This window comes from Trachinotus anak, unplaced genomic scaffold, assembly GCF_046630095.1.
Source record: "Trachinotus anak isolate AG129_WGS33_773 ecotype Australia unplaced genomic scaffold, CSIRO_AGI_Tana_v1 ptg000007l, whole genome shotgun sequence".
Lineage (NCBI taxonomy): Eukaryota > Metazoa > Chordata > Actinopteri > Carangiformes > Carangidae > Trachinotus > Trachinotus anak.
In genome coordinates, this window is record NW_027273858.1 from 17,532,645 (window position 1) to 17,556,463 (window position 23,819).

A 23,819-nucleotide genomic window follows, 5' to 3' on the forward strand; every position below is an offset into this window, starting at 1 on the left:
TTCACGTTAGAGTTGCAGCTAAATATGAGACAATTTCATTATTAATGAATGTGCTGATAAGTCACACATATAAAATGAAAGAAAATGTAAACACACCATGAGCAAAGCAAATGTTTGGCACTGAAGTGATGTAATTGAATTGCTTTGTCTGACTAGCACTCAAAATCACAATCAATCAGTCAACAGTGAATCCTCACTACTGACAGCTGGACTCTGAAAATGACTTAAATAATCAGTCAGCTGTCACAGGAGCTGCAAATTATGAACTAACGAATTATAGGTGTAATACATATGCAACTCGACTAAGGTATATACCAATGTAACTAAGGTATATACTGTTGAAATTTTGAGTTTAACAATACAAACTTAGGTAAGAGCTTAGTGGTAACAATTAAACTTGTACTATTTCACAGACGGAGGTGAGGACTTGCTATAACAAAGGTTAAAACCTGTGAAAATCCGTCACCTTCAATAGAAGGCAGGCGACACATGCACAAAATAAGAATAAGCAAATTGAATTTACTAATTCAGATAAACCTAAAAGGGTCTTAACTTCTGTTGAATCTCAATATAATAAATTGGGCTATCGGTGGACCAGCTTGTTTATTGTACCATTACCTGGGTGTAGGGGGAATTTACAGAGATTCACAAACGCACCACCAGTCCCTAAGCGAGGAGCCTTGATTGATTGGGGAATCAGCTGTGTGTGATCCAATCGGAAGCTAAACGGGGATCTGTGGGCGTGTCGCCGGCTGGGAGCGCTCGGTCACTTCACGGTGTCCTGACCCTCAAACCTGTCTGAAAGGAATATTTTCCCAGGCCATTACCAATGAAGATGACTTAGTCAGGGCGAAATGTACTTACAATAGTTCTCTGTTGAATCCCCGGTTTCTGCGTATTCCGCCGCGTCAGAGGACTTTACACGTAAATCTGTAGTCGTAAATTTACTAGCTAAGGCAACTTGTAGTCGCTCAACGTTTATTTGCGGTTGTGATATCCCTCCTTGTCTATCGAATCTAAACCAGGAACATTTCAGTCGAAATTCAGCATCCCCAGCCTCTAAGCAAATGTAAATTCAAAATGTCAGTGAGAAAGTTAAAATGAAATCTAAACATTAAAAGCTGCTTTCGGGTCCGCACTCAGCCGTTGACATTCTAGGCGGTTCTAACGTTAGCAGGCAAGGAAAGGGGCGGTAATGCGTTAGCCTTGCAGTCAGTGCTCAGGGCTAAATCGCACAGTGTGGTCTGTTGGACGATGGCTAGCGTTAGCTGGGTTTAATTTATGGGAAACGAAGGTATGTATGAAAATTAATTCTTCCCACTCGGAACTTTATATTATGAATTTCAGGAAGATGTGCCTGTAGCCAGGCCGTCTGCTTATTTCGATGAGCGCCGCTAACTGTTCGTTTCTCTCTGCTACACAGTTGTTGACAGCTGCCATACACAGTGCGATGCGATGCTACAACCAGCACAACAGCTAAGAGTGTGATTATTAGCGAAAGAATCAACATCTAATAATATTTTGTTAAGTGAAATAGGTTGTAGACTCCATTGGGTGTAGCAGCTCTGAGGCTAATCTGACATTTTTGCACATATTTGCGTTAAAATCATCGAGCTTTCTTGCTTTTATCTCACGCAGTCAAGCTAGCTAAAACAATAAACACGCCTATTGAGCGTAACTTTCAAAATAAAACATGAACTGCAACGTTTTCTGAGTGCATAATTCAGTCCTCAAATGGAAGTAAAGAATACATTCACGGGGAGATTGTAAATTACGAGCAGTTACGTAGTATGTGATCTGTATTTACTATCATTAGTATGAACTCATCACACATTAAAGAAAAAAAAAAAAGGTACGTTGCTATAAAAATACATTTAATCTTAAAAATAATTGCTAGGTGGTAATAAGGGCGCCAGTGAAATCATTATTTCTCCTCTAAAAATTTGATTTAAATGAATTTCATTCTGTGTAAGATAAAAAAGGATATTTCATCCGACTTGTAAATGTTGGTTTGAATTAGAGTAAAATGAAACGTGTTCACTTGAGATGGCGGTTTGATGGTTTGCCTATGCACCTAAAATACATGTGACTTTAAAGCAGGGGAGATAAATTTGTGAATGATAAATGACATACAAAGCATTGCAGCTCTGTGCCCCAAATCTTTGTTCATATAAGTAAAGTATTACTGTTGCTCAAGTAAACATATTTCTGAGTTCTTCATTGAGCCTTCATTGAGAATACATACAGATACATCCAGAATACAATAACCATCAAATTAAAATGCCTTAATGGAGTTTTGAGTGAGATTATAGTCTTCAGTATGGTTACCGTTTTTGTGCTTTTATTTTGAAAACAAATGTCAGCACCGGAAGTGAGTTGTTTCAACATGCTGAGCCTTTGACGCAGGTTCTGTCAGACTCCTAGCTAACTAGCTGAGCATGTTACTTGAGTCCGTTTTGTTTTGGAAATGCTTCAGTGTGTCAAGCTCATCTGGCTGAAGTTTCGGCTCAAGCCAGGTTCAAATGCGTCACATTCATCTGTCAGTATCTCTGCGGGCAGACAAACGATGCCAGTTAATTCTGTTTTGCTAACTCTTTACACTGTATTGTGTTTTTCCTGCAGAGCCCAATTTAAAAGTGGCAAAGCAGCGCAGTGAATCATGAATCTGCTATGAAAGACTCAGGAGAACATTTGCGGCTTCGCACGGTGCTGTCCGGTTCACTTTCAGTCCCCTGGAGGATTAGGAAGGAAACCAAAGGAAGAATTTTGTCATTCCTGACTTCCTCAACGCCCTGACTTGTGTTGAACCTGGAGGTGTGGACGATATGGCCAGTCTTCAGCAGACTGATCTGTCTTATGCGTGGGAAAAGTACATGGACTGTAGACTGCAAGGAGCGGATCTGCAGGTAGGTGCTGCTGGCAGACACTTAAAATGCAGGAGCTTAACTGAGGGGTCTTTCTCTGGGTGGTGGTGATGCTTACTTTTCACTTCCAGGACTACAAGGTAGTAGTCCTGGAAAAAGCCTGAAGATTCCTGAAATTTTATTTGGAAAGTATTGAGCCTTGTTTATTCTGATGGAGAAAAAGTATTTATTGTCATCATCTCTTAGTTGCAAAACTGGTCTTGTACAGTCTTTACTTCATAAGTGCTTAGAAAATGGGAAATTATATTTGATGTAACCTTATTATTGCTCACTATGATATAATGAGAGTTTATTGTCTGTTCAAAATTTTAATTTGTCATGGCATAATCCAAGTATTTAGTCCTTGCTGCATCTGAACAGTTGCAGGGTGCTTGAGTTGGAATGAGATTTGGTCGATTCCAAGCTCAATAAAATGTTTACTAAGTTCATATCATCCAACAATAGCAAACATTGTTCAGATGCATTCTTCCAGTCTGCTCCATGACATTCAAGCTGCCTAAATGTTCTTGATTTGGTTCGGCTGTTCCACAGCGAGTTAGAGCAAGAAGACCCTGTTGCAAAACGCTCTTCAACTGTGGAGAAGTTTAGAGTAACAAATACCTATAAATGTTAACATTTGTAAAGCGTTTGTATTGGTTACACTAATTAAGATTCCTCAAAAAAATGAAAAGGATTGTCTGTAGAGAGACATGCAGGAGGATACAGATGCTTGTCTTTATAAGATTTTCTTCTCAGAAATGGAGAAAATAGTTTGTCTTCAGACATGACTTATTTTGCAGAGAACTATATATAATTGTGAGAGGGGGGTAACCATAGAGTGGAGGGACCTGCAGTACATGTCATTCTTTCATGTGGGAGAACTGAGCCGCAGAAATAACTCTGAAAGAAAATGATTCCCCACATTGCTTGGGACATGCTACGAATCCTGTCTAAATTCCCAGACGCCATTTTTGGAGCTAGAAATGTAACTGACACATATCACAAACACAAGCAGCACCAGCAGCAAGTCATTGCACAGAAGTGGAGGCAGGTGTAAACCACAGATTGTTCATTATTGGTGTTGCGCAAGAGTACTTTCATTCTTGCATCAGCATATCACAGTGAGTGAATGGTGGTGGTTCTCAAATCTGTCAGGCCACTGCAGCTCTTTGCCCCCCCCACCCCCCACCCCCCACCCCCGCTGTCAGAGAACTAACAGCAGCCAGATCACGAGACTTGGATTAGGATTGCACTGCAGGCCTAAGAGTGATCTGCCCCTCACACACACGTGCACACACATACAGGCACACACGGATCAGCTGATTTATCTATTATGGCAGTCCATTATTTTTGATTTATCATGTGTAAGTCGTCCTTTAAAGAAAGACCTGCTATCATTTTTAAACCTAATGAACGCTGTGGAAGCCTGCAGGGTTTATTTTCTTGGAAATAATGGCTTCCTTCCTCAATAGTCATCACATCTGTGGTGGTGTATTATGCCTTGTTGCTTTGTTAATCATGTTGGTGTGCATTCGGGTGTCAGCTGTAGAAATGGTGCTGGCTTGTTCTCAGTTTCCATGGTAATAACAACGCTTGGACTGCAGCAAACAGGCTCTGCCTTTCTATTAATGGTAACTTTTTACGTCACTTTTTGTTGTGACAACTCCCTTGGGACGGCTATGTTTTCTCCTCCACTTGTCACTGTTTCAGTCAGCAAAGTGTGTGTGTGTGTGTGTGTGTGTGTGTGTGTGTGTGTGTGTGTGTGTGTGAGTGTGATTAAGAAAGATGGTTAAGTGAGCACATCTGTCCCTAGTTTGCTGATACTCTAGCTTTCCCTTCTGATTGAATGTGATGGGGACACATAGTGACAGGCTGTCGGACTCGCATGGATACTGTCGCACTGTTTGCACATTATATTTCTCCAGTTCACCCTGTCAGTCCCATCAGTGTGCAAGTGTATACCGGACATTAATACCATTTGACCTAAAGTGGCATCGTCTGGTCATTGCAGTCAGAATATATGTAAACATGACAAAGTGATGTCATGGAAACTGTCCAATGACTGAAAGGTTATGAGCCCATCAGACAAAATGACTCTGCCCTGCTGGTCTGGCTCCACTTCTGTGATCACACTTGACAGTGAAATGTTTAGGGCAAAAAGACCCCTTCTCTACAGTAATCAATAAAGTACCACAAAAGTGTGAAAATGCCACTGCTGCAGCCTCTCCCTTTTTCTCTGCCTCCCTCATTTTTTATTCTCTGCATTGTTGTATCTCAACTCTCTCCTTTTCATCTGTGTTTCTCGAAGGATTCATCTCCTGCTGGTATTTTGGCCACTTATCTACAGCAGGGTGATCAAGGCCAGTAACAAAATTTGGATGCCTTAATGGCTCATTGGGTGGGGTTTAACGCTATCTTCCTCTTTTCTGTTTCCTATCATTACTATCATTCTCAATAGATTACATTTCTGTGAGACCAGAAATTCTATGAAGAGATTCATCTTTGTTAGTGTCTTAGTATTTTTGGGTCAAAAGAAACTACCGTCTCAGAACTGTTAGGTTGATCTGGTGCAAGGGTTATGGGTCAGTTTCTCACTCATTGCGCCCATTCTCCACTTGCTATATATTCACTGTACATCAATAGATAACAGCATTTACTATTTGGAGTCCACTATAATCCAAATTACTTTTCATATATCTTTCATATACTTTTCATATATCTTGTTTCGCATCTACTTTAAGGCAGCATATTGGTATTATAGCTTCAGTATAATAGGGTGATTTGCACTAAGTCTTTCTGTCCATTCTTGAGAATGACTTCCTTTATGTGGAGCCAAAACTGCTGTATTACTGTGTTCTGCAACAAAGAAAATTTGTGGGCACAAAATAACTATAGGGACACTTTCCAGTCTGCCCAGTCTCTTTGTATCTTGATGAGTGGAATAAATTAAGTAGAACAGTTACCTGGCCAGAGGCCGAGCAAGAGACCTGATTTTTTTTTTTTGGTGTAGGTTGTTTAGTTTCATTATGAGCAAACAGGATGTTTCATAACACCAAAGTGAGGTGTTCAGAGGACTTCACTTTTTTGCTCTCTTGGTACTTTGGAGCTCCAGCTAATTGATCTTTGCTTCTTCACTTTAAATTTCAGGCAGTCGTAATCTTGGACTAATGTCAGCTCTGGTTGGATTTAGGTTTTTGCATAAAATTGGATGACAAGATGTTTTGCTGCAGGGTGATCTGACTCATCTTGTAAGTATCATTCTGTACCTACTCTGAAATCAGTCATGTTTTTGACAGTTTATAATCGTGATGGGCTGTAATGTAAATGTATGTCCATTCATTGTCACTTAATCTCTAACAAGTTACTGAAAATTCAGTGATTGTCTGAAATGGGACAGCCTGGTCACATATTCCACGCACATTACTTGTTATTAGCTTTCTAAGCTCAGTTCTGTGCTTTACATTCCTTCTGTGGTAAAGCCCTGAATCCTTGTCTGAAGAAGATTAAACTTGTCGAGCAAAGCATAAGGCAAAAATGCAGTGAATACTAAGGAGGAAGATGGCAGCAGTGGTTCACTAATATGACTTAAGTTTATGATTTGACTTGTCATGACTGAACAATGTGAGGTGCACCCTACTTTCTCTCTGTAATATTTTGGTAAAAGCTGCACTGTGCACATTATTTCCATGAATGCATTATCCGACACAATATCCTGCATAGTTTGTCTGGCCTTCAGGTCAGCTGTAATATGTATAACTGCTTGAGCTATCCAAAGCAATTAATGCTAATGTGTATAGGTACTAAGCAACTAAGAGCACAGTAAAGAGGGAAAAAAGAATTTGGTTTGGTAATTGGTCTCTCTTGTAATGTCCATACAGCAGTCTAGTAAAATGGAAAAAATATTCGTGATATTATTTCCTTTTCATTTTGAGGGTGAATGATATCAACTAAAACATATCCAGCATTTATTAAAATGCCCATATCTGCATAAAATTTGTCAGTTTACCTTTGGTTAATTTGTTATTTGTGGCATGAATTTTCCAATATATGCATAGTGTCAATATAGATAGCTTAAAGGCAGTATTGTTTCTCACAAATACAACAATGGACATACTTTATACTGCATTACCTGTCTTAATAGTTGGGAATCACTACTTAACCAAATTTTTGAAGAATTGTGGGACTAAGTAATCTTCAAACTAACCTAACACTAAAAAGCCAGAGCATGTTTGGACTGGATATTTCTCAGAAGTCATGTTTCCACAGTTAGTAATGCCTAACCTCAAGTGAAGCAGGAGGTTTGCGTAAAAACTCTTCTTTCATAACTTGTTAACTCAAATCAGCCACAGTCCACATACTATGTCAAGATGACATTTACCACTAACATATATGTTTCACTCAGGAGAAAATCTACAGTAGAAATTATAGGCCTACTAAATTAAAACATGTCTGACATCACATTAGTTTGATGAATCTGTTTATATCATTTTCCACTAATACTCCTACACTTTTTTTGTGAATTCACCATGACTAAGGTCATTGCATTTTAAGTGAAATTTAAGTGCTATGGTCCAAACATAAAAAGCATAGCAGTCAGGCTCTGATCATGATGCCACGTCTTGTGATCATCAAAGTTCTTTGACCAAAGGTTGTTGATCATTTTAATTTTAAGTGGTGTGAGTGGTGGGGACATCTAGTAAATTCTGACATTGTTTACCACAACGTCCTCAGTGAAGTGGCCTTCGTAGTTATGCTGGGTGACCACAGGACATGTTTCATATCTGCATTCGTTGTTCCGCTCCTAATTTCTACCTAACTCCGACTGGCCCTGGTCTGCAGGGCTGTTACAAACGATTGGCTGAATGGATGAATAATTCATCTCTCTAGTTCTGGACTGAGTCAGCTTTGCCTCAGCTTTTTCCACCCAGTGGCATGTTATTAAGTCAGCTCTCTCCCTCAAAAAAACTCTCAGGCCACAAGGGAAGACAAAGGCCAGAGCAGGGTTTTTGGAGTGTAATTTTGACCAACACCAGCTCGCACGCTATCTCTCTGTAATGAAAACAATGAAGCAGAGAGCAACACGTTTTCATTTCCTGCCCGGTGGCTGTGCTTGGATAAAGGTCACCGCTTGTGACAGTATGGATCTGACACTGACAAAAACACAAACATGCTTTTTGATGGTAGCCTCCTGACATTTTACTGTGTGTGTTGATGGAAAAGAAAAAGTTGTTTGTAGTGTTGTGTGAAGCAGCTCTCCTCTCTGACTCGTAGTTGGTGAGGAAATGCGGGACGTTAGGGGCTCCTCATGATGCTCATCACTCAGATGTCAAATTAGATCAGTAGGGATCTCAAACCGGAAAAAAACATTGCATAACCAACGCCCCATGTCCTCTCTCACGAGGAGAGGATCACATCGCTTTCACTGCCTCTGCCAAGTTGTATTCTACCCAATTATCCGAAGAGAGCTTGAGAGGAAACTCTGTACCAGCATGGGTGACTCAGGCATCAGACTCTCATGACTAGGCCTCCCATGATTGTGATGGATAAAGACACGGGTCACAACCACTGTGTCCAAGCATTTACGGAAAACCCAGGCTTCCAGTGTTTAAGGATGTATTGTTCTCATATACAAACAAAACAAATGTGTTTTCTTCTGAGGTCTCCTTAAACAAGTGCCATTGTCAGGTATACTGTTTGTAGCTGACCCCGACCTCTTAGGTTTCCTGGACCAGGAAAGATAAACAGTCCAAAGTATTCATTTAATATTATTGAATTCAAAAGTGTTCTTGGAAAAGTTATGCTGTTTGTGTCTCCCTTATCATCCAACCTAAATGTGTATTCACATACTGAGCTAATCCCACATTGGTTAAAGAAATTAAATGAATAGACACTCACTTTGAATTTTGACCAACAGCTGACATTTGTTAACTGACCATTAACCATTAACTGACAAGATTAAAATGAACTATTTAGAACAGACCGGTGTCTCCAAACAAAACTTATTGAATCCTCCGGCACTGGGTGCGCTGTGCATAACTTGCATAATAGTCTCTCTCTGGTGTAGGAAAGATTTAATTAACTTATTAAAATAAAGAGCAGATAGTAGCCAGACTTTCTAATGTAAGCAGATAAATAGAATGAAAACACACATTGAAAACTACAGCGCCGAGAGCAGTGTAACGAAAACCTCCTCCTCCGCTTTCAGCTCATTAATGATCAGAGACAGCCAACAGGTTAAAAAATCAGAAACTTGCACTCACATTTTTCAGACCTGTGAAATAAAATAAACAGGCCAGGCCTATCTCAGTCCTCAGCATGGTGGACAGCCTGCCTTCTGCTTTTTATTCAGAAATAGCAACATGTCGACATGCTGTGTGGTTAGACCCAAGGCGAAGAATACCCACTCAGATGTTACTAATGTTCCAGTATATTTTCACTTTTAATTGACAGTATTAATTAGTCAAGATTCCTATTGTCTAATTATGAACAACACTACTGTAAACAAATCGTTTAAGAAAAAAAAAACAACAAAAAGGCAGGAAAAAATATCTCAGCATATTAGCGGTCAGTAAGTGAAATCCGTAGCTGTATGTGACAGATTGTCTGTCTGTCTGTTTGTCTGTCTGTCTGCATGACAAATGAGCAAATAAAGAAGTAGATCAGTGCAGAGGAGAGGTCAAAGCTTTCTTTTTGTTTACAGAAGTGTGTTCTCTGAGCTTTGTGAACTCTTGCTTTCCCTCCTAAGCTGCATTAATCAGTATTGGCAGTCTCTCCATTATCAAATCACCCCAGCTGGTTTGTGCCGAGTGCATTGTAATATTGGATTAGAGTCTCAGAGGAAAAAACAACCCTGTTGCTGGGAAATTAGTGTTATCGTGAACCACTCAGTTTCTCTTCTCCATATGAGGAATATGGCCACAACAGGTACACTGATAACACAAGGACAAACCCGAGTCATTTTAGATACTAATTTCACTAGATTACTTTTAATAACCTGTGTGCACAGCTCCAGCATAGCTCCAAGGCTTATTTATTAAACTAATAACAGTTTTGGCAACCTTGAGGCTTTGATTTCCTGCCAGTCACTCTCGCTGTTATCTTTGCTCTTAACTGTTGCTGCATTTATTTCTTTCACCTTTATGTTATTGTCAGCTTTCATGTTTTACCCCTGTCCTCTCCTGTCTCTCATGAGCCATGCATTTCTTTTTCCTCCTTTTCCCGTCTCCTGTGTGTGATGTTGTCCAGCACCCTGGTATGCAGTGACTCCCACCCACCCATCCCCTCTCTGCTTGGGTGGGTTGTTGCCTCAGCTGTTGAAGTGTCACCCTCTCTGCCCCTCCCTGACCCTGGTGAGTGTGGTCAACTCTGCATCTTCATCACCTGGAACTCAGAAAGTTTAGGAAGCTGGACATAAATGTGCACATCTTTTAGTCCTATGACAAAAGAAGTTATATACTTTTGATGCCATTCATAGTGGTAACAAGTAACATAAAAACAACGCTTATTTTGACCGTTGTGACTCAGGAAGGAAGTTGACTAACCACAAGCTAGTTTTTGCCTGTCTTCACTGTGACAGCTAGCAGCAGAAGCCTAAGTGTGACAGAACGTCAGGCACCTGAATAACTGATTTGAAAGTTTCACTCTTGTGTCTTGGACATGGGGAGTGAGAAAATCGGTTTCACAGATATACATGGGGGCCTTGCTTTTTTAGTACATGTAAAGCAGACACAGGAACTAGACACTTTAACTGTAAATGATGCCATATTTACTCTTCGAATGGCTGTTTAACATCACCCATTTTCTGTTTTTGTCACTTTCTGCTCTTATGTACAGTATGTTATGATAATAAATTCGATCACTGAATCTATGTAGAAGTCTGTGTCCCTGATGCTAAATGATTTGCTGTGGTGTCACTGTGACATAACTTGGTTGTACAAAGATATCACTGTATCCTAATTTCTATGAAGTGATACTGCCGGTTTGCTTTTTCTTGAATCTTAGGGTGCAAACTAATAGTGGGATGCAAGCACACTTGTATTAAAAAACATCATGATCCTATAATAGCTCTGGGTTGTGACCGAGAAAGTGAGATCGTGGACACAAGCGGATAAAATGGGTGTCCTCTGTAGTAGGGCTGCAACTAACGACTATTTTAATAGTCGACTAGTCACCGACTATTGAAACGATTAGTCGACTAATTGGATTATTATTAATTTTTTCTTAAATTTAGCATGAAGTTGCTTTAATTATGTGGCAAATGATAATAAACACAAGAAAGATGGGTATCCAGGCTAAAATGCTCCCAAACTTTAAAAGTTTTGGTACGCGTAGCTGATGTGTTGGACGCCGCCATTTCTGTGTACGTTACCGCGACTCTCGGCAGAGATTGTAATTAAGTGAGATGCCTCACTCTGTTGGAAAAACACGTCTGGTTACAATAGTCGACAATGGAATTCATTGTCGACTATTTCTATTATCGATTTTTGTCGACAACTTCGACGAATCGTTGCAGCCCTACTCTGTAGGGTGGCTGGGCTCAGCCTTAGAGATAGGGTGAGGAGCTCGAACATCTGGAGGGAGCTCCGAGTAGATTCACTGCTCTTTCATGTCTGAAGGAGCCAGTTGAGGTGGTTCAACATCTGATTAGGATGCCTCCTTGGCGCCTTCTTTTGGAGGTTCTCAGGGCCACGTCCAACTGGGAGGAGACCCAGGGGTGGACCCAGACCTCGCTGAAGGGATTACATATCCCATCTGGCCTGGGAATACCTCAGGATCAACCCAGGAGGAGGTTGAAAGAGTTGCTGGAGAGAGGGATGTCAGGAAAACCCTGCTTAGCCTTCTGTCACTGTGCCAGACCCCGGATAAGCAAAAGTGGATGGATGGATGGATGGATGGATGGATGGATGGGTGGGTAATCTTTGTTGATGACTAGTACTGGTTGTAGGGTATTAGTCAGCTACTTGTTAGCTGATGCATATTATCTTCACAGCAAAAGCAATGTAATGCTGTCTGCGGAGTTTTTGGTAAACACAGGTTATGTTTTCATTCAGTGTTCTGTTCACTCAGCAAATCGCATCATTGAGGTCATTGAATGCGTTGTCTTCCTCATAAAACATTTGTAAAGCCAATGTTTTTAATAATCTAAGTCCTGCATTTTTTACATCCTTGTTTGCTTGCTAGCAGTCTTCTTCACAGCTTTTGCTACACTTGTTTGGGTGCTGCTGCCTCCAACTGTCAATCAGTAAAAGCTCATGAAATAATCGCCATGATTGTGTATCATGCTTTCCGCATGCTTTTACATGTAAGTTGCAAAAACAGGTGGTGCAAGTGGTAAAAAAACCAACAGGTATTTTGACCAATGTAATTTTCTAATGGTGACTTTAGATCGCTAGCATCTCAAGGGGAGGGAAAAACAATTTGATTTGATCTGCTTCATTGGCAGGACCGCAACAGCAGGGCCAGCCCTATAATCGTGAATTTCTATGACTGACTGACTGTTAAGTGAGTGATGGAATTACATCATTGGTCGGCCCACCGAGTGTTAGAATTTCCTTTTTCCTTGTTGTTCTTTCAAAATGATTCAGCATGAGCAAGCAGTGTTGCCATCCTGATTTCATTGCAAGAAATATGAAGAGGAGAAAAAGACAATGATACGAAGGCTACAGAGATGAGTGGACGCCAGTTTGTTGCTATATTTCTCGACTTTTTTCAAAAAAGCACTTAGAGACAAATCTAGCGACTTTCTGGACAAAGCTTCAGCGACTTTCAGTAACAGAGAGACGCCACTATTAACCCGTGAGCGCGAGGTCGGGCTTTCGTTCCCTGCATGGCAGTTGACGTGAATGAGCTTTTAACTTTCTCTTTGAGTGATCATTTCACAAGTTCATACGCCGAAATCACAGCCATTGTTTTAAATTCATGTGTATGTGTCATTTTTGTCAGACGATATCACGGTTATAAAATCAGAGCAGATTGGAAGTTGTGTCTGACAACATAAATAGAAAAGCATGTAAATGAGAACAGCTTTATTGGGAACTTGGCTCTATTAAAATACTGTGTATGTGAGCGGAGAGAGTAGAAGAGAAGTAAACAGATGAACAAAAACTGGCTGACACTAGGTAAAATGTAAATAGTGCACAATGTGGTCCACCCATACACTAGGTTTTGACCTAATCTTGTTGTATTACTGAAGATTTTTGATTGATATCCCGTTTCCAAAAACATTTTTAAGACTATGTATTCTATGAGTTCTATTATGATTCAATGGGCTAAGATCATCTTAGCTTAAATGAAATTGCCGTAATTTCAAAGAGTTATGTATTTGCAAATGTATAGCGAACACAGAGAACACACTCCTCAAGTCTTCCCTTTAGAAAAAGAAAAATGATATAGCTCTCTAATTTCAGTAAACTTTTTTTCCCCTTCCTGTCAGTATCCTGCCACCCTGCCTATCAGTGCCATCGCAGGTCAGACTGTGTGTAATGTGATTGGCACGGTGTGATTTCTATTCTTTGGCTTTGTGACCCAGACACTCGGCGCAGCCACATCAGTCAGGGATCAATGTTGTCTGAATAAATCCAGTCAGTGATGTCAGACTAGCAGAGGCGTAAAGCTAGCTCCTGTGGTGGTGGAAGGGATGGCAGGATCGTGTCGTAGGAGATCACACGTCTGCCGGGAAGGTATTAACACACTACCCTGGAACCAGTAATGCAGTTAAAAACGGTCAGGTGGCTTGTCTCACTACTGTTAAGAAAGTCTCAATTGACTGGCCAGCTGGTGGTGAGAAACTCATGCCTTGTGGTCAGGCTCTGACCGCAGCGCTGTGACAAAGCTGATTTCATCTTTATATGTTCTTTGTCTCCCCAGATTCAGAGATTCTTCGTTACTGTTCTTCTTCTTGAGTTTGCTGACTGTGATTTTAAATTTTAAAATGCTGTGCTGTCCACCAGATTATTGTTCAAAATAATCAGGCTTCACTTGGATCTTTCTTTGAATTTCTTCAGAGATAAAATATAATGTCTAAAACATGGCTCGTGGTTCTGGTGACTGAGTTCTTTTTGTGTCATTTTAATTTCTGATGTGTATGAAAGTAAAAATGGGTCTTTTTTGGTTAAAGTGCTTTTGTATTGGGGGGCTATAGAGGAGAAATAAAATACACAGACTTCCAGCACTACATCTGATCTGATAAATCAATATTGAATCAGTAGTTCCATATAATGATATCAGTGGCTGTTATATCACTTTCTAATTGACTGTACCATCATGTATAACTATTATGAAATGTAAAGTCCTTGACAGTAATGCCATAATGGGTGATCAGATGAAAGACTAATGTCTTTTGTAGTACATATTCCTTTCAGTTCCTCTGCATATGACTGTAAGTAATAATCTGGGTTTGATTCATGTTGCCACTCCTGTGTCTCTCTCTCTTATCAGGTCAGCCTTCAGAGTCTGGAGAATTTCCTCTGTCTCTTCCACTATGTGCAGCATCATCCCAACCACACAACCAAAGATGCACTGAAATTCTGGTAGGTCTCATTATTACTTTTTACTTCTTAAATGTACTGAAAAAGTTTTGTCTCACTTAGGGTGGGTAAAACGTTGTGTGTTTATAATGAACACCAATACAGCAGCATCACAAAAGAGGACATTGTGTGAAATCAACACCTCGTGACAAAACAGAACATGACTAGAGATATAATAGACAAAGAGTACAGTGAATAATGTTCTAAATTCAAATGTGTGTTGCTAATCAAATAATCAAAGAATTTTTGTTGGTTTTTAAACCTTTATCAGGATAAACACCGGCGATTTAAGCCTGAACTGATAAATGAGACTAATGGCAGTTGTGATATGAACTGGGTACAGTAACTCCAGCTGCTTTAGTCTTAACCAAAGAAAAGTAAGTGGCAGATTTATGTTCATCATTTTTATGTCCCACCACTATAGTGGAGGTTGCAGACATTATGTAGTCATGATGCATGAGCTTTTGGTGTACCTAGCTGCATAGATTTACATACTGATGAGGAAAATCGTGGGACATTAGGCACCTCAAGTACCTCTTGTTTTTGCTCTGTTCCGTGTAAATAAGTCACACGCACGCACTACCTAGAATCAAGCGAGAGCATTAGCATTCATGAGCCATTTGTTCCCTCAGCTGAAAAATGATTAGTTTCAATGAGGTTTTGGTTAAAATGTTTGCTTTTATCTACAAAAATTAAGCCCTTAGCTAACAGATGTTGTAGAAATTGGACTGCAATGGGCTTTTAACAAAATCTTGTTATTTTACTGTCATAAACTCTCCTATAGATCAACTACGCATGAAAACATAATTCCTCCAGCCCTGGCTGTTGCTGGCACGGAGGCATTATGTTTTTCAGGTTGTTTGTCCATCCCATTCTTGTGAAAGCGATATCTCTGTTTCTTCAGATTTGGCACAAACATTAGCTTGGACTCAAGGATGAACTGATTAGACTTTGGTCACGTAGTTTTGGCCTTGTGAACACAATATCTCGGGAACTCCTCAGGGGAATCCCTTAAAAATTTGGCACAAATATGTAGCTGTATTCTAATTGATTGGTTTGCAGCCCTGTTCTGGTTGGATGATTTGTAGCTATATTCTGATTGGTTATTTGATTTGTATACATATTCTGATTGGTTTGCAGGTTGTCTATCTGTCTGTATGTCCATCTGTCTGACTGTCCATCCATCCATCTCATTCTTGTGAACGCAATATCTCAGTAACGCCTTGAGGGAATTTCTTCAAATTTGGTGCAAACGTTCACCTGTACTTAAGGATGAACGGAATAGATTTTGGTGGTCAAAGGTCATTGGTCAAGGTCACTGTGACCGCACATAACACATTTTTAGCCATAACTCAAGAATTCACACGGCAAAAAAATTTCACACAAATGGTTATTATTTTATATGATTCTGGATAAACAGGGATGTTTTTAAAACTAGTTGAGTGGCAGAGGTATACAATAATGCTAGTTATTTTTACATTGTAGGTTTGCAAACATATTTATGATATTTTGTTTTAAATTGCCAGTTTGTAAGTGAGTTAATGTAGGGTTACCGTTTTAAGATGAAGAAGCTGTGAGTGATGATAATGTTGGAGCAACATGAACACATTTCAGCCCTTGTGTTGCCATTTACAAATGTCCAACACAACTCATTGGAGTTCTGAGTGACAGATTTAAATTGATGGAAAGAAGCAAACTAAAGGAGTAAGCAATCCACAGTGAATAAAATCACTCCAAATACACATCTGGTGTGTGCACAGCCTTAATCCTGCATCGTTTGCAGTAGAAACAAACATAGTACATTGATGCAGTTAATCATGTGGATAAACCATGTTTGCCTCAGCACCATTCTAGCTCTTGGACACACAGGAACCCCACTGAAAGACACTGCAGATTGAACTCTTATATGAGCAGGAACCATGCTCGTCCAGACAATTTTTGAAAGCATCCTTTACTCTCTAATAAAAGCTTTTTTTGTCCCTCACCAAAAGGGACTAAACTGAGTAAAGCCTCTGCTGAGTAGATAACTCAGTTGCAGTGAGGAACATCACAATAATTAGCCAGAGGGGAAACACAAAATTTGAGTTCTGCTGGAGAGAGATGCCTTATTGCAAGAGAATGATATCATTGAAATGATTATCTTTGTTTAGTAAGGCGTCCACATGTACATGGGTATTTATTTTTATTTTTTATTATTTATTTTCCTCCTTTGTTTTAAAAAACAAGACAAAGTCAAAACCTAGTACACGGGTGGTCCGCCTATGGTCAAATATTTACTGTAAAATGATCGACAGAAATCTTTCTTATTTTGTCTCTCCCACAGAGCACAGCCTCCATCTGGGATCCACAATAGTGTCGACTTTATTTACCTCAACTCCAGAACATAGCAGGTCTTTATTTGAGGCAGGTCTTTATATTGTATGCATGTGCTTACAATACACCAAAATACTTCATATATGAGATAGAGAAAAAGTGATCGTGAGAAAAGATGATAGTGCTCTTGTGCTAGTTTTATGGGGATGTAGACAGACTTCCTGATTGCATGTCATAGCCTCTTAGATATGTATCTGAACTGTTAGACAGTGACCTGTGACCTAAATTGACTCCATTCAGCAGACAGATATGTTTCACCCTGACTAAAGATGAATTATCATGGTGAGTTTGAATTTTAACTGAGGTTACAAAGTGTCACTAAATACTAGTTGTTTCAGAAGACCATTCAGTGTAACTTTTAATATCCGTATATATGTGAAAATATATCTTTACAATGTCAACATGTAGTAAATGTAGGCAAATCAGTAAAATAATCAAATGGGTGGTCAATGTTATGAATTGCTTACCATTGTTGTCTATTACATTAGACTAAATTCTTAACACATGTAAAACAAAAACCATAATAAATAATTTCCTTGGAATCCTTCATTTTTCAGATCTTGAGTTATATTCAGTGGTGTATTCAGAAGTGTTGTGGAGCAGGTGCGTCAGGGGCCTTTGGTGTGTTCTCAGATATGTTGAAGGGCTGAGATTTATGTGCGGCTTTAAACATATTTGAGGGCTTTGAGGGCCAAGTCGACTCTACAAGTGCTGAGTTTGTTTTTTTTAAGATGTTTCCATCATCCATCAACCTCAGACCATCACCCTCTCCTTCCCTGTTATTCTTTTGACCAAATGTTTGTGTAACTAGAAAAGAAAATAACTATGTACAGGTAGGAAGTGATTTTTTTCTTTACAACATAATGTGCAAGATACACCTTCTACAACATAATTATTGATTATAATAACATAGTTAATCAGTTTTTCCCAGTGTGATGCAAATTGTTTCGATTTATGATTGAAAAATGCTGTTATTACATCCATTCATCACTCTTACTTTCGAGGGGCATTTCACATTCAAGCAAGGCCATTTTAGGTGTGTATCCTACTGCTGGTTCACTTCCTGTGTAGGACTAAAAATCTCTTCCTATGTATCTTCGTGGTAGAAACTCCTCAGTGACTCCTTCACAAAAGTAGAATTCAGTTCTTACTGTAGTGAAAAATACCGTTTAGAATAACATGCTTAGCCAATTATTTTTTGGAAACCTTGTGGTCTCAGTTAGAACTAAGAATAGAACTGCAATGAATAAAAGAAAAACATCTTTATGGAATTTGAGTTGACAGAATTAGTGTTTTTGGAATCATCGCAATGTTGATGAGGGACAAGAACAGAATTAGGAGTCATAAAAGAATAGAGTTCATATAAATCATTCTGTGTTTGGAATTCATGGCCAATCCAGTTCATTAAAAAAAATTCCAAAATGGTTGTTGTAGTGGAGAATGCAAAGACAGTGACTGGAAATGATGGTTGATTGCAGAGGTTTTGTGCATGGCCCAGGGGGCTTGCCAGTATTCCCAAGTCCAGTCCCCTCGCCATGTGACATCACATGCTTTCATGTGATACGCTGATCTGCTGCAAATCTGGAAAGCTTCCATTTGAAATTCCAATTTAATGGAATTTGTGCTGCCGAACAGAAAATTCAGTCAGCAGTCGTGTGAGGAGGTATGCAGATACAGCCAGCGGAGCGGCAGTCAGGCTTGGAGCAAGCACAAGATGACTGGAAGAAATCTGTTTGGCCCAGTAACGTTTGGTGAGATGATAATGATTATATGTTAGAGGCGAGTGTTAGAAATTAATTTTTGTCCTTTTGAAATTAGATTCTTGATGTAGAATTTATAATCTCAGTACTTTTTGTCATCTGACATTACCACTATATTCAGTGTTGGTTTGGATAGAGCAGCAACTAAATCGCAGAAATGTAAATGTGTAAAAGTGAACACCATGTTATTGGTTACAGTCTGGTTGAATTAGTCGTGGCTCCGTCCTGAGGGCATGAATATTTACAAATTCACGTTGAGCTGTGTAATTGGGATTGTCCTGCAAATGGTGTGTGTGTTTTGAATGATTACGGGAGAGACGTGTGAGGTGTGTGTCTTGAGAGCTACAGCTTATCCTCAGTGACTTTTAGAGGAACATGTGGATGTGGCAGACACAAGCGTGCTAGCATGGAGGCACTCTATGAATGCAAATTATAGTATAAATCAGTTTTCTTACTTACCTTCAAGCTACATGAGTCTAGATTTTAAGGCTTGACTAACATGCATGATTAGACCAATAGTTGGTTTTACTTATTGAGATGGACGTAGCTGGAACAACCTAATTGTCTAGATTTCACAATGTTGTTAGCTAAGGCTTTTTTGAAGGAGCTGTCTTGTTTTTTTCTCTCACTGCGCTTGTGGTCAGTATGCAGGCATTTCCACTGACCTGAGCCTAACACAATGATTAAAGCACTGTTTTCTCACACTGTCATCTATTATGGATAAAATCCCAGACAAACATAAGCATATTTGTTCATAAACTTAATTTTTGTAAACTTTTTCTTGAAATTATTTTCTTTGCTTTCATGGCAATAATTCATACTAGACAGCTGCACTGTCATCCCAGCATGCTTTGGCAAAAGGTATCGTTGTTTCTAAAAACCAAGTGAGCACCATATCTGAACAGACAAAGCAAGAGATGTGGTGTATCTGTATCTGCTACTTCCAAATTCTTAATATGTTTTCATGTATTTGAGCATTGTTATATAATATAGCATATTTTTAAAAGGACATTAAAATCTATGAAAATAATTCTACAACTTTTCATTTTCATTTGAAAATGTGATTCTGTTACAGGCCCATGATGTTTTATGTCTTTTTTTGTAGCTCAGACATGAGTGGGGCCAGCAACACACTGGCGAGGGAGTTCCTGACTGATGTACATCAACTATGCAGTGCGGTGGCCCAGAGAGCAGAAGCGCGGGAGGAAGATGAGGAGGAGAGTCACATGGTGGCACTGGGGGAGTACCTGGTCAGGGGGCGGGGCTTCCTGTTGCTCAGCACCCTGGACTCAATCATTGACCAGGTAAGATAAAGCCTCATCCATCCTGTCTGCTGATGCTAAATCACCCAATATGTGCATTTAAACCGTGGTGCCAGCAGTGGAGGTTAAAGTACGTGGGCTTTTCATTCTACAATATTTCAGCAAGAAATAATCTCACAAATAAGCGTAACATAAACTACAGAGACAGCAACTACAGCTGTTGTGATTTCAACTGATGTTTGGTTGCAAAAAGATCCTGATTACACAAGAAAGTGGTAACCCAATGTGTCAACCAAAATCCTGCAGATTTGAAATTATAAGTGTTAATACAGTAGTTGAAATTAATAATATTCACAATGAGTTGTAGGCTGCTGCCTTTACTGTATTAAATGTTAAAATTAAACATTTTCATGCAGCTGTTCAGTATCAGCCTGACAAATTCAAATTGCTGCACATAAGCCTATGTGACCTCTGCTACAACTAATCTCTGCTTATTAAATGGAAATTACAGAGTTTGCACAGATACAGTTTAATGAACACATCTAAAAGCAAGAAAGATTATTCAAACATCAGATAGACATGAGCTAGTAAGATTAAATGGGTATTTAATGACCACAGGGCAATAAAACTTGATAGTAAAAATAGGTTATGCAATGAAAAGATGCAGTATAATTTCAAACAAGATGGCATTCAGTAGAACATAGTATACATTTAAAGTTTTAAATTTCCACTGGAGTTTAATAATTGTTATTAACTTTATTCACAGATGCTTACATTTCCACCTGAACTCAGACGTGAAAAACTGAATACCAATTTTCATTTACTGATGCTCTTAAGCATTTTGATCAAGTTATCGTGCCACCACATGGCCAATGTCGTCTATGTATTTGTTTCGTGGCCACTTATGCTCCCTCTCTACATCTGTGGCTGGTGTTACTACAATTTGCAGGGTGGTTAAATCTGGGAGGAAATGAACTCTGCAGTGCCCACATGTTGTTTGATTGTTTGACTGATTGCTGAAAGTTCAGCAGCTGCTGCTGCTGCACCCAAGCTTTGGTGCTGATAAGTTAATCCATTCTTTTTTTTTTATTGTTTTAATGTATATTCATCATCCAATACACAGAATATGTCACGGCTAATCTCTTTCAAAATGATAAGGTGTGAACAATATTGTACCATAAAGGGCAAAGGTATCCACTTGCAAACACTCTCCTGGGCTCTGACTGAGCCCTGTGTTTCCTTTGCCTAAACACTGATGGACAGGTCTGCAGACTTCATAGGCAGAGCCCAGGCTGCAGCAAACCCAGTGTGTTTATGTGTTGATCTAATCTGTGCGTGTTTTGGGTCAAGTTCCAAGTTCAGAGATGCTCTCATTCAGAGTGATTGATCATGCTTTCACATGACAAGTTGAGTGCTGCACATAAAAAGGTCAGAGTGAATCCAGCACAAAGTTGGAAACAATATGACCTCTGAGCATTAGGGTTTGCTGTCTGTCTTCATTGTTTTCCTGCTTCAGATACGTTGCTGTGGCTGAGTTAGGAGTCAAGCTACATAAAACTATGTAATGATTGTATGAGGTGTTTGGTGTTTTGATGCTAATTATGTGAAATGAGCTTTAGAGAAAGTGCAACATCAGTGAATTAACAAGCTAAGTACCCACAAAATTCAAAGTGCTACAGTGTGTTAAGGTTGTTGAGAGGACTTAAGTATCTGTTTTTAAAAAAACCCTAGATGTGACCTGAGCTCAGTCATTTTCATGCCCAACAGTGTCCTTTAAGGATGTAGTAGTCATAATGCTCTGACTTGGTGTAACAAATGCATTATGGGATGAAATATTATGTTATTATGAATGTGACCCAGTGTGTCAGTGTCCTCATGGCCTTATACTGCTAATGTCACACACACTTGGTATATTTTCTCTTTTTAATGGGAGCTTTTAATACAGAAATTTAATGCATTCATGTGCGTCTGTGTGTGTTAGCATAAGCTCCAGCTGTGTGTGTCGGCTGTGTGCGTCAGCTGTGGCCTGGATGGAGCCAATACTGTAGTGACAGTCAGGGTTAGACACTTTATCACCATTTGTGTAACTGTGGTATATTCAAACATGTGCCTTTTAAAACATGATTTCAAATCATAAATCTAACGATTGAATTTAGTAGAAAAGTTATTTTGAAACGGTTTTGTTCCATTGTGGTGTTATCCCACCTTGTGCCTGTCTGCTCTATCGCACTACAATGTTCTTTATGTATATGTAACAACAAGGATTTCTTTTGAAACTTAGCTGAATAATTTAAATGGCAACCTTGCTAAAAAGCTGTATAAGTTACAGTCATAGAGTCAGAGTATCCAAAAACTATGATTTAAAAGAGTTTAAAAAAGTTTTCATGTGAATAATCAGAAAGTATCTAGCGAAAAGACTTCTCAATTTGTGAGTTTCTTAATTAGTAACTCATACATCAATGTCATCATTTCTGGCAGCCATTGGCTATACATAAACAGAAAAAGTTTATTTAGTAGCATTGTTTATATTAGAATAATTAGAAAAACAAGTATAGCTGGTTGTACTAATTTGGACATCATCATGAAGATCATTGAGTGAAAGTGATTAAACAAAATATAAGGATTTAATCCATGATATGCACACTGTAATACACACCATGTTATACAGTGAAAAAAGCAATACTGTGTGTTTTGATGGAATTGCAAAGCCAGCAAGCTGATCATTTTTTAATTCTCACATGAAGGAGTAGGTTGATTGTTTTTAATTAACACATGAAGGAGTTGGTTCTCTCTCAGCTGTGAGGAATGCCCTGGTTAGACATGAGATCCCCTCGGTCTTGGAAGTAACGTTGTCATGTAGGTGCTACATTGCTCTGACCAACTTGCTCAGAAGACTAACTAATAAATGCACTCAAATATATAACTCACTAGCTCCTGGGCTGAAAAGATTTTTTAGAAAATGATAAAATTTAGTCATTGTGTGTGATTTCTGTTTGTAGAAAGTAGTGAAACCCCAAAGGGTCATTTGTTTTAATTATGGACAAGAGTGTGTCTCGGTGAGCGTGTCTTGATGTGACATCAGAGTGTGACCAACGGGAGAGGGGCAGGGAGGATTTCCAGGTAACCTCTCTGTGGGTTTTTTTGTCCTCACAGGAGCTGACCTGTCGAGAGGAGCTGCTCACTTTGCTGCTGTCTCTACTGCCACTGGTCTGGAAGATTCCTGTTCAAGAGGAAAAAGCCCCAGGTCTGTACCAACAAATACTTACTCTGCTACTTGTTCATGTAAAGGTTGATGTTAACAGCATATACCTCACACTGCCCTGCTGTAATGGCATGTGACTACTTCTTATTCCTTATCTGTGACTAATGACTTCAATTTATATACTTCATTTAATGCGTATAAAAGTAGCCATGCATTACAGTTCTCAGTGATGTGCAAACAGTAATATCTTTGTACAGATGAAACCCAGACTGAGTTTCATGGATCAGAAATGTCTGTAGCTTGTATTTCTGTCATTATTACTGACGGTTACTGGCAGTCTTTCAGCACTAGGTTTATGTGAAGGCAGTGGAATGTGTGCACATCGCTTTTGACTGTAAACAGTGTCTGTTTGCTCATTAAATGACTTATCTTTATTTATAGATTTGATTTGCTTAACACTGCAAACTGTGCATTGTACTCATTTTGAGATGAATGAATCAGTTTTAACCATAACCAGTGTATAGGCAGTAACATAAGAGGAGGAGACGTGTGATTGCAGAGTGACCTCAGGATGACACTGGTATTTAGTACAGGACTGCTGATCCCCTCTGACATGGACCCTAGACATTTTTACTCTAATTAATTCATACTCACTGAAGATGTTTAACAAAGAGGCCGTGGCTTCTGACATGTAGCTGACTTTTATGTTCCTGTGCTTATTCTCTTGTATTTTTGAAATTAAAAAATCCAGCGTTTTTCAGCCTAGTGTTTAAAAAAGTGGAACATTAAGTCTC

General features: G+C 39.2%; 1 protein-coding gene across 9 annotated transcripts in view; it reads left to right on the forward strand.

Annotated features, from left to right (window-relative positions):
* The first annotated feature begins 430 nt into the window (after positions 1-430).
* lyst (lysosomal trafficking regulator) overlaps positions 431-23,819 on the forward strand; it is a 62,142-nt gene continuing 38,753 nt past the window's right edge. For 2 of the 9 annotated variants that reach the window (XM_071481118.1, XM_071481124.1), the window contains exons 1-5: positions 432-1,294; positions 2,623-2,906; positions 14,340-14,431; positions 19,667-19,865; positions 22,977-23,067. In XM_071481118.1, the coding sequence (XP_071337219.1) occupies positions 2,826-2,906; positions 14,340-14,431; positions 19,667-19,865; positions 22,977-23,067 (463 nt within the window). In that variant the 5' untranslated portion in view covers positions 432-1,294; positions 2,623-2,825. Of the gene's footprint in view, positions 1,853-1,879; positions 2,540-2,622; positions 2,907-2,946; positions 6,152-10,148; positions 10,253-14,339; positions 14,432-19,666; positions 19,866-22,976; positions 23,068-23,819 lie in introns of those variants that run through there. The other 7 variants (XM_071481125.1, XM_071481122.1, XM_071481119.1 and 4 more) reach the window with 7 other exon arrangements.